The sequence below is a fragment of the Denticeps clupeoides genome, unplaced genomic scaffold, assembly GCF_900700375.1.
Source record: "Denticeps clupeoides unplaced genomic scaffold, fDenClu1.1, whole genome shotgun sequence".
Lineage (NCBI taxonomy): Eukaryota > Metazoa > Chordata > Actinopteri > Clupeiformes > Denticipitidae > Denticeps > Denticeps clupeoides.
This window is the reverse complement of record NW_021629700.1, coordinates 1-11,895: the sequence shown is the minus strand read 5'-3', so window position 1 is coordinate 11,895 and position 11,895 is coordinate 1. Positions and strand designations below refer to the sequence as shown.

Genomic DNA, 11,895 nt, shown 5'->3' with positions numbered 1-11,895 from the left:
AGTGAAGTGATTTCTCAGTTGTGATACACAGCAGCACAGCACACGGTGAAATTTGTCCTCTGCATTTAACCCATCACCCTGAGTGAGCAGTGGGCGGCCATGACAGGCACCTGGGGAGCAGTGTGTGGGGACGGTGCTTTGCTCAGGGGCACATTGGCGGATCGGGATTCGAACAGGCAACCTTTTGATTACAGGCTGCTTCCTTGAACCGCTAGGCCACCACTGCTGATTTATTGCTTCAGCTACACAAAAGCATGACTAATTTGTATACAGCTGTCACGCTATAGATTAAGTATCACAGAACCGACAATCTGACACCATCGTTTTCATGGGCAACATAGTATTGTGTCAGGATCTCTGCATTAGCGCAACATTTATTAAAGGAAATTCTGAAAAATTCCAGCAGCAATGATGGTGCAACCGTAACTATATATTGTTTCCCTTGGTGGAGGCTTGTAGCCCACACCAGAGTCCATATCTTTCTGTCTTTGCATGTGAAAGAAGACAAGTTGTGTGTTAATGTAATCCTCTGCACGGTGTCAACATTTTTTTTTTTTATTTGACATTTTCTTCAGAATATCATACAGTAAACAAGATTTCTGCAAAAGTTAATATATCCATAATGCTGCATTTCATAAAAATAGTCGCTCAGTTACAGTCTCCATAGCTATGAATATTACACAGAGGTACATACAGCTGTACAGGGTAAAGACACGGCTAACGCTACACAGTGATAGCGGACAGGGGTGGGCGCTGGGGGTCTCCTTCAGACCTCAGTCCAACCAGTTCGGTCGAGTTTCTCAGCGGGCAGCAGCTGTGGACGAGAGGCGAGGGCCCAGATCTGAGCCCACATGATGGTCCCAGGAGTAGAAACACCATACAGAAACGCAAACTCACAACTGGCAATTCTTTCCTGCAAGCTCATCCACTGTAATATGGTGCCTTTTGTGCTTCGTACGACTTGATTTTAGATTTTCATGAAGATTGTTTGTAGCACAGCAGCACCAATTGCTATATTAAAAAGAAACGAAACAATAAAATGCATGGAGCCCGAAATGCTAATATATTAATGGCAAATCAGATTTTGTGTTTTTTTTTTTTTCGGTCATCGTTGTTACACTTCAGAAAGTCAATTTTAATATGGAGCTGATGCAGATGAAGATGGGTGTTGGCACTTCATACTGAGACTTGATGTAAACTGTAGTGTCCTTGCATGTCCTTATGAATTTTCCAGATTTCTGCAGAAGAATCACCTAAACATCACTCAGGACATTTATTTTGGTAAGCCGCTTGAAAAACAAAAACCCTTCAGACCCAATTGAGAATGATTTTTGTTTCATCATAAGTGATATTGTTAAGTATAACCAGCATTTCACTGATCATCGACGCATTAATGCTCACAAATGCTAAGTCATCACTAGCTCACTCTTCTCGTTTCTCTAGGGTGGTAGTAGCCTAGGGGTAACACACTTGCCTATGATCCAGAAGACCCACTTACTACCATAGTGTCCCCGAGCAAGACACCTAACCTGTAACTACTGATTGTAAGTCGCTCTGGATAAGGGTGTCTGATAAATGCTGTAAATGTAAATGTAAATGTCTACACTTCACCATTCACTCCACTGTGGATGGTACATCCTGCCTGGGGAGTCTCCTGGGTCGGAGTGATCACGTGACATGGCCGACCTCCATGGATGGTCCTGCTTGACCCTCTGCTGACCCCTTCTAATAGTCACCCGTTGGGACTCGAACACACTACCTGGATGCTAATTCATTACACACAAGTGGACTGCATTACCCTTCATATGCGGCCTTCTTTTTCTGAATGTATTTCATTGTAATCCAGTGTGGCCCAGAGGAGGATGGGTTCCCCTTGCTGAGTCTAGGTTCCTCTCAAGGTTTTCTTCCTGTTAGGGGGAGTTTTATTCCTTGCCACTGTTGCCTCTGGCTTGCCCACCTGGGGCTTTGAACACTGTTGTTTGTTAGGCGCTTTGTGACAATGTACAGTGTAAAAAGCCCCATATAAATAAAGATTGACTGAATGATAAATACTCATAAATAGACAACAATGTACATTTGTCTTATTTGATCTATTTACCTACTTTTAGAGTTTGTGACTTCAGGAAATCAGGAAAATTCTGGGGGCTTCACAAACTTTGAAGTATCAAAGTGACAAATCCCGCAGTAAACCAACCCACCTTGTGTTCCTCTGCTCGGCCCAATCTTAAGGCACTCCGCCCAGTCTAGTGTCCCATGGTCCTCTTCCCCCTTGTCCACCCCTGGTCCATGGACCACTGCAGGCCGCTGCCCCCTGCGCTGCTGTAGTCAAGAGTCCGATGGCGAGGCCAGCGGCTCCACAGCGGTCAGATGATGAGACTCACAGTGAGGGGCGGGGCTGCATTTACAGTACAGGTCTACTGTCTACTGACTCATAACACCGAGCAACATCATCCACTCCGTACAGTCCAGTTTAAGGCAGTTTCATATTTTCTTCAAAATCCCCCTCTCTCTATATATTTATATTTGTACGTCTAGATCAATTTTTTTTCATTTCCATTCTCTCATCAAGCACACAGAAGTAGAGAACAGGCAAAAATCCTTCAACATTCAGAAAAAAAAAAGCCTCCAACGCCTGGTAGAAAAAAACGTTTGCCGTGCTACACGCATTCTGCTCAGTTTCAGGTTTCGAAATGTTCTTTTACTGAATTCAATGCAGAAGTTCTTAAGGTGAAGGGTGTAACATCTGAAAATAACTTAGAATAAAACATAAATTAAAAAAAGTGCTCTCTCCATAAACACACGCTCCTCCCTTAGCCTGAAGACGGGCAAGGAGCGACCGAATGAGTTGTCCAAGGGTCCGAGAGCTGCTATCTGCTCAGCGTCGAGGATCCGGATCGCAGGGTGCTGGGAAGTTTATCCGACCCTGGAATCTTCCAGGGCCCAGGAGAGACTGTGGTCTTCCTGCTGGACGTCTTGTTGGTGCGGGCGGAGCGGCTCACTTCGGTTTTGGGCGCCCCTGCCTCCCCCTGGTGGTTGACAGTGGCGCCATCGTGCCGGCTGGTGTCCGAGGGGGGCGGAGACCGGGTCACCTCCCTCCGTCTGTGGGGCTCCCTCTCCCCTCGGCGCTCTTTGCTCCTGGCCCGGCTGCCTTTGGGGGGCTCAGTGTGAGCGTGACCCCTCCCCCCACCTCCGTCCTGCTGAGTGGTCCTGCCACCCTCCCTCGGCTGCCTGGCTCTCCCGGTCCCACCTGTCTTGTCTGTGCTCCGGGGCTCCGCTGCGGCGGTCACAGCGTCCGTCTCCGAGGGCTGTGGGAGAGGAGGGTCCTGGGGTGGGGTCAGGTGAGATGGAGGCGATGGAGTGGCTTGGTTGGTTTCGAGGGGAAGAGCTACTTCAGACAGGCTTGGGGAGGCTGCAGGCCGAGCGTCCCAGGGGGCGGGATTATCTGAGAGGAGATCACGAGACAGCAGTCAGTTTCATCATCATCATCATGTCACTCAACCTCCTCCTTGAGATCCACCTATCAGTAAGCACATCTGATCATGTGACCAAGATGTGAACATGCGCACACAAACACACACACACACATATCACGAATGCGCACAGACACGGATTTGGCTACCATGGCTAGGATGTGCAAATTAGGAAGCTTCTGGAAAACAGAACTCACCCCATTGTCAGCTGAATGGAGAAGTTGCAATCATGGGCAAAATCTACATTTACATTTAACATTTACATTTAAGCCATTTGGCAGACGCCCTTATACAGAGCGACTTACAACGTGCTTCCATGTTACAATCAATGAAGTGGTCAATTCTGGTCTGTTCTGGTCAATTAAGGTCTAAAACAATAAAAAATAAGTAAAAAAACTTAACTGCTTTACAAAAGACCAAAAGGGCAGGTGCTTCAGCTACAGCTATGGTCTGTCTGTGCACACACACACACACACACACACATAGACCTTCCAACAGAGTGACCTGCTAGTTTTTAGCATCATTGCCAGTCTCGTCATTACAGGTTTCTTTTGTGCCAAAAAGAAATTCTTTACTCCACAGCACCAGGGCAACTGCAGAGGAACCCGCCGGGATAAAAACCGGCACAGCAGTCCAATTTCTGGCCTACAGGGGGCACTGCACTCCGCAAAAGACATTGAACCACTGGGAGAATTTGGGGGCTTTTTAGCTCAACCTCACAAAGCCCTTCTGAGACGAGGATTTTTTTCAGGTGGTCGCTGAGCTCATACTGCATCACAGAAGCTCCACCCCCCTTGCCTACCCACGTCACCCCAGGAGCAGTTTGAGGAGCGAGGAACTCTCCAGTACATGTGCTATTTGAAGGGTTGAGACCTCTGAGATCTGCATTCCAGCATCGGGTGGAAGAGGAGGAGCTTATTTCCCTCTGGACAAATAAGACAATAAGAAAGTGGGTTGTGAGGACCAATCAGAGCTCTGTGGGCTGCTGCTCAGCCTGGGGTGTGAAATGTTTGCCTGTTGCCGTGCGAAACACAAGAGATCCACACCGGATCTGACAGGCGCCCGTCTGTCTTGTGGTCTGGACGTGCTGTGCCGGCGTCGCCGTGCCGACCCCCCAATGCGGGCTGGTGTGTGCAGCTAAGCTAATTTCTCCTGTCACCCAGCATACGGCTGCAATCTACTGTTCAACTCTTCTTACACGCAACACACTCATACACACACACACACCGACATGCACATGCATGCACAACAAATTTTTATACAACACACACACTCGCACACATCCCCCAACCTCTTGCTGTCACACTGATTCTGTGCATCTGTCCTTGGGATAAAATTGAACAGAGAAGACAAAACAAACACAATAACAACAAAAGCTCCAGCTCCCCATGTGTGAAGGTGAAGGTCGGTGGTCCAATCACAGCCTCTCAGACGTCAGTTTGGACTCAGGGCATATTTTACTGGTTCGCTGGTAAAGGTGCCCGGACAGACAGACGGACCCCAAAAGCCACAAAGAAAACTCTCAGGAACACACACCAACCAGCCCAACATTACCACAAAAACACACCACTGCAAGACACACTCCAGCAGGCGTTGAAGCACTATCACCACACACACACACACACACACACACACACACACGATAGAATAGAGTAACGCATGCCACTTGTTACAAACCGTGTCTTTAGACGGTTCCATTAGGAAGAAATAGGAGGCGCCATGCTTGTCATTTTTCATGCACATGGAGAGATTGGTAGGTACCATTCCTGGAGGAGGGGAAGTAAGACCCTAGAGCGTTAGTGTTATGGGCTGGACACACGGTAATGTGGGTTACAGAGGTTACAGTTAGTTACTGTGAGATTAAAAGCAGGATTCAGATTAGATCCAGAATCTAATCCCTCATGGTGAGAGTAGTCATCGCAGGTTTCTAGAAAGTGCACTAGAGGAAATTACTGCTATAAAGAGTGCTAGAAAGATCCTCAGCAGATTATTACTGAACGATCCATTTCCACTGCAGTCAGGATCCCAGGGTCATTGTGAGGTCACACAGAATATCTGAGGGATGTTCACCACGTCCTGATGCAGGCATTTAAATGAAATCAATTATAATGCTAATGTTTCTCCCTGCAAAAATAAGACTCATTAATAAATAATCTGAGGGTTTGTTTCCTTGTTTCCTCATTAGATTACAACTAATGAATTAATTAAATGAAACTTTTAAAGTAAGTCTGGGATGAGGACCTGGGGCAATTTACCAGAACTGTAATAGAGCTTGAGGTTTAGTGTTTAAGAGAGGATTTTCCCCAAATTGCTAGTAGAGAAGCAAATCCTAATTTATCTTACTTACATCTGATGTTATCTCAAAAAAATCCTAAACACTTAATGCAGCAACATTCATGACTGTTACCTGGCAGCTGGTGTTTCGGTTAAGATGGATATAAAAGAAACATCCTGCAGAGGAACTGCTAAATAATTTAAGGCCTATTAACAAAGCATTTGTCATCAGAGCTCATCACTTCATCTCAATGAACATGTCACTGGCTGTGTAAAAGTAATTAGCCTCAGCTAAAATAAGCAACGATCTGTGGACAGATGAAAAGTTGAAATTGTGATTCACCACACCAAACAGTACATAAAATATGTAAAGATTATATATTTCCAAATGTAAGTGTAGGGAATTAAAGGTCCTTGTGTTTACGAGACAAGGGACAAACGTTCACTGACACATCGTGTAATACATTTTAATCTTAAATGTCCTTTTATGAAGATTTCATAAGAGATTATTGAACATTAATACGAGTTTCCCTTGCCTCTCTATGGTCCTTCAGTGGCTAGAAATGGTGATAGGTGTAAGGAGTGCTTTGGCCATTCTGCTTCGCTGTTTAGAGAGTGGCAGTTCAGACGGTCGGCTCTGGAATTTGTCTCCTTATGATGTCATATGACGACCGCCCCGTTATAATGACTGTCATGGCGTCCAAACGTGTGAAGCATTGCAGCTGATCGGTGATTAAATGTAAAAAATGAGCACAAATGTATTTTTTTAGTTCAGTCACGCAAGACTCTGAAGAACCAGTTGGTTACATTTTTTTCTTAATAAATAAAGTGAAGTGATTACATTTCAGATACAGTATTAAGAATGTCATGGGACCTTTAAATCTTAATTTCAAAATTAAATTAGGATAATATAAACCCTTCCTAGTGATCTTTTTTCTAACACTCAGTGTCAATGGCGACCAAACAGTTAAAATGTTCAAGTTAGGAAGCTCCTGGAGAACTGGCAGCTGAATGGACAAATTGACTTCTCATTTGCAGAGAGTTGAAATTTGCTCCAAGTTCTTTGATTGCCTTTATCCCATAATCCTCTGAACAAGCTGTGTCATTTTCCCCGCGACTGCAGAGGAAATGCATGGCGTGGTCAGATTACTTGAGTAAAGAGAAGACACTCTGGACGCTCACCGTATTCCGGGACCTGCCCCGTCCCCCTCTTCAGCAGCAGACGCACCCTCCGGCCTCCGGATTTGATGAGCTCGATGGCCCGGGCGTGGGTCATGTCCCGTGTGGTCTCGCCATTAATCTCGATGATCTGATCTCCCACCTAAAGAGTCGAAAGACAGATTACTGTGTGTGTGTGCTGTTCAACTGCCATAGATTCAATTTACTTCGCCTGAAGAGAATAATTTGTTTTTGGAGCCCCAGAACTTAGGAGCATGTTCCGTCCCCCATGGTGAATGTGATGAACACCCCAGGTGAAGTGGACATCTGTAGCACTGAGTGCATTCGCTTATTTCCTGACGGATTTTTGCGAAAATTAGCCCAGCAGCCGTCCGACGATAAAAATTAATAAGGACGTCTGTCACTCGTAATGGATGGAGATTTATTGGAACAATATGGATCCATAATTCATGCCAACCCTATCGAGTCGGCAAGAGCTAATCAACGTTTCCAGTCGCACCCGCCCGGCGGAGCTCATTAATCTTCGGCGCGTTTCCGTAATGTCACAGAGTGGATGACTAATGCCGGAGCGACGCGGGAAAAACTTGAACTGATGACCGGCAACAGCCCCAATGCAGGGGACCAAGCATTATCTGTCACACGCACACATCCATGCATGCAAAAACATGCAAATGAGGCTGAGGCTGCACGTCTCTATGCCTTTCTCCACATGATGAAGAGCCGCCCCAGCAGCTCAGTGTGATGCGGCGCTCTGCTGAGCATCGGGCCAATCGGGAGTCGCCGCTCAAAATGGATGAAGCAAATTACAGGAACAAGTGGAGAAGTCTTAGTCTAATGGGCACAGTCACTTAAAAGCCGCGGTAGGACAAGAGGGATATGTGCGCAGACGGAGAACACCACCCAGGAAATTACGCCAACTCCAACCTTTAATGATCGCAGAGTGAACAATCTGACCGGGGACAGAGCTCGTCCCCCATCTAAAGCAACGACTGCCTCCCCCTCTGGTACATAATGACTGATAACAGCAGAACACTCCCTCATGCATCATGTGTGGGCCTTCAGTCACCGAGAACTAATGACTCTCATTATCCTGGGAAAGAGGATCCTAAAATATCATCCATGACACAGCTGATTCAATGGATGAGGCATCAGTCTTCTTGTGAATAGAGAATTAACACATCCCCACTGAGCACAGACATTACTGGCAATATGAACAGGGTTGCCAGGTTCAATTTGCTGGAATAAAATGTTTTTCTTATTTATTCATAGCTATTCATGCGTCTCTCAACACATCCTCACCTTAACTTTTGCCAGTCAGGTATAGGGAGTTGACATGCAGAAACAGAAACACTCACTTCCTGTGACGTGCAGGAAACAAACCAGCCAATCAGAATACAGTATTCGTCCATGACATCCATCCAGATGATAAAGAAACAGAAAATACTTCATTTTCAGAAGCAGGTCTCTTGGTCGCAAATGTCTCCCCAACTGCAGCTGATCCTGACAGCTGATATCTCCTAAAACCACACCCACCGGGAACACCCGTCAGCGGGCAGCGCCGTAACAGCAGCAGCGACAAGCTGTGAAGGTGACCGAAGTCGATCTGTCAGGAGAGGCAGACGCTCCAGCAGCTCTGAGATCGCGCATACAATCAGCTCTGAACTGAGTTGCGAGAAGCAATCAGAAATTCGGATTTCTGTATCTCACCATCAATATTAATTTGATTTAAGCCAGGCAGAGAGATGGGTCCACCAGAGCACTGATAATGCCCTTCCTTCTGGACTTTGGAAAGTATTTTGTCCGGTCAACTTTATGATGTGTAAATGCAGCAGAAGAGACAGGACGTTCTGAAACCAGTTCTAATGTCAGCTACGTAACAAAAATGATGTAATAAAAACGATGAATAAGTAATGTAAGCAAAACTATCAAGGTGGTAATTTTTATATCACCCCCTTTTGGTCTCCAAAAGCTATTAATACACACTACACTGGTAGCATAGCTGAGCATAGCAAAATGCACAAATTAAGCATCTAATTTAGACTCTTTCATTATATTGTTATTTTATGTAATCAGGAAAGAAACTATTTGCAATTTGGCAGATGTTTTGTCCACTGTGTAATAACCAGAGCCCCATCTGGATTCTGAGACTCAATCTGCATATGCCCCCTGAGCTCAAGGTTGGCGATGGGGTTATCTGTCTGACCAGAGTCTGGGTTGGTGGGGAAAACGACGGCCCGTGGCAGCGATTACCAGCGGGATCCGTCTTGTAGGCGGAGGTGATTCTGAGCTGAGGGGCTCAAACGATCCTTCATCCTCGCCCGGCTGAGTTGCAGAACAAGGCCCCAGAGCGCAGAGCTCCTTCACCTCTCCGAGCAGCAGGTGCAGGCGGGGCGAGCTGCCCGCGGGCCTTTTTTTTTTTTTTTTTAAATAATATTATCTCTGACAGGTCCTCTGACAGGTTCATTACAGATAAGAAATGTATTACTCTCCTCAATCACAACATCGATCCGAGCGATGGAAAGAGACAGCTCAATGTAATCTCCATACTCCATACGAGTGCAGGAGGGAAAGGGGCTTAGGTTCAGACCAGAAGTGCCTCTTTTCTAATTCCTTCTTCTGGCCACACTGAAGACCTACTCACCCTCATCCTTCTATTGCGGACGGCAGGCCCATCTTCAGCCAGACGCAGCACAAACAGGTCCATCTTGTACTCACGTCCACCCCGAATACTGAAGCCGAAGCCTTTCACGCTCTTCTCCAGCTCCACAGTGAAGAAATCAAAGTCCTGAAGAGACACACACTTCAGTGACGTCTCAGCGCAGCATCTCAAGTTCTGATGGGTGTTTAGGTTCGTGCTTTCTAAAAGCTACAGTAACCAGACACCAGAATGTAGTGTATGGTCCAAGTTACAATGCCCCCCCCCCCAAAAAAAAGCCAAACTCCCCAATCTGGCAGCACCTTAATCATGGGACATGTTGGGACCCACACAGTATACTGGTAGAAGCCTAGTGGGTAACATACTCGCCTATGAACCAGAAGACCCAGTTTCAAAACCCCACTTACTACCATGGTGTCCCTGAGCAAGACACTTAATCCTGAGTGTCTCCAGGGGGACTGTCCCTGTAAATATCGATTACTATTGTAACTATTAAGTCTCTCTGGATAAGGGTGTCTGATAAATGCTGTAAATGTAATTTGCATAAATGTCACTGATTGGCCAATGTGTTTGCAGGGAAGACTGCATAACTTGGTTGATGCTTGCTTTGCTCTTGAAAAGTTCAACTGCCCTGCTTTATACCATAATATCATCAAATGTGTCCTTTTCTCAGGCTTTAAAGTGTTGTCTGACCTGTGTCTGCCTGTACTCTGGGACGCTGTACTGCCGTGTGTCGGCAGACAGCTGCCTGTAGTCTATTAGAGGTGGGTGTCTGTAGTCCAGCGTGGGCGGCTGGCGATAATCAGCCACAGGCGGATGTCTGTAGTCCACTGGTGGCTGACGGTAGTCTGTGAAAGGTGGCTGGCGGATGTCCGGCTTCACGTCCTGACGGGCCTTCACCTCTGACCTGTAGCTAAAGCAGCAGAGAGTGGTGGAGAAGTAGAGTGAGAGGCGAAAGCCAAATGAAGCCTCTTCTGAGGAGCTATAAAACATTGAGGACGAATCTGGAGGTAAATAATTCAGATCTCCATCAGAGTTAAGTGATGTTACTCAACAAAGTGGAGGGAGGGGCTGAGGCTCACAGATCTATCTTATGGGGCTTGACCTGCTGTCATGAGCATAGATCTGGACGGTGGCCCCTGAACCTGGGTGGGGGCTCCGGGGTGGGACGCGGGGGTGGGTCTGTGGCTGGGCTGTGCTGATGGGCCATGGGACTCTGCTTCTCCGAGCTGGGGGCTGACGGGGTGCTGTTTGTCTCTGGAGGACAAAGGAACATGTCAGCAGCAGTCTGATTGGGGCAATGGAGGTTTGTTCTGGATTTAATGAGCATTTGGTAAAAGAAAGGAAAGTAATTGGTCAGAATAGAAGCTCGCAGCACTGTGAGATCATGACTGAACAACACCAAGCTTTTCATCTTTCAAACAGCAACTCTAAAATAGTTTGAAAAGTGAAAAACACACAAATATGAATCATTTTAAAAGTGAAAAAGGCAACAATTTCATTTGATTTGAAATATATATATTGAAGTATATATTAATACTAATAATAAATGGAAACAATCAGGGCAATCAGGCAACACAAGACAAGGCAGCATGAAATCTGGGAAGTGTCCGGAACATAACACTGTTGATATCTAGAGATGCTCTAGAAGAACTGGTCTCTCCCAACACTGTAAACTAACTCTACATACGGAGTACAATATTGTATTACTGCACGGAGAACAATAGGTGAACAGAGTCTCCCTCTGCACAGGGATCTCCTGCAATAAACTGTAAATATAGGGTGGTTAGTAGCCTAGTGGGTAACACACTTGCCTATGAACCAGAAGACCCGGGTTCGAATCCCACTTACTACCATTGTGTCCTGAGCAAGACACTTAACCCTAAGTTGCTCCAGGGGGACTGTCCCTGTAACTACTGATTGTAAGTCGCTCTGGATAAGGGCGTCTGGTAAATGCTGTAAATGTAATGTAAATCAATATTTCACTCAGGTGTTTTCTTTTGTTACGTTAACAAAATTGGCTTCAGCTTAAATAAACACTGGTTGGATTCACTTTGCATTGGTCCCTAAGGCATTTTTTTTTATAGTACTGTACATATCTTCACATAGACATCATTAATCATCATTAATAGTGCATAAAAACGTAAGATAAAACCGCCAACCTTCCTGTGGAATGGTGCGCAGGGTGACCGTCAGGCCCGCGTCTTTGATGAGCTTGACAATGTCGGCGTGGGCATGCTGACGATCGACTGCCCGTGACGGCCAGGATGCGGTCGCCCACTTTCAGCTTCCCACAGCGGTCGGCCGGGCTGCCCT

General features: G+C 46.2%; 1 protein-coding gene across 1 annotated transcript; it reads right to left on the bottom strand.

Annotated features, from left to right (window-relative positions):
* Positions 1 to 532: 532 nt before the first annotated feature.
* Positions 533 to 10,836, bottom strand: LOC114771987 (membrane-associated guanylate kinase, WW and PDZ domain-containing protein 2-like; the record flags this gene model as incomplete). The annotated part of the gene is made up of 5 exons (XM_028965170.1): positions 533 to 3,442; positions 6,927 to 7,065; positions 9,565 to 9,708; positions 10,273 to 10,492; positions 10,685 to 10,836. Coding segments are annotated over 5 exons (1,230 nt in total), but the record flags the coding sequence as incomplete, so codon positions are not given.
* Positions 10,837 to 11,895: the final 1,059 nt, after the last annotated feature.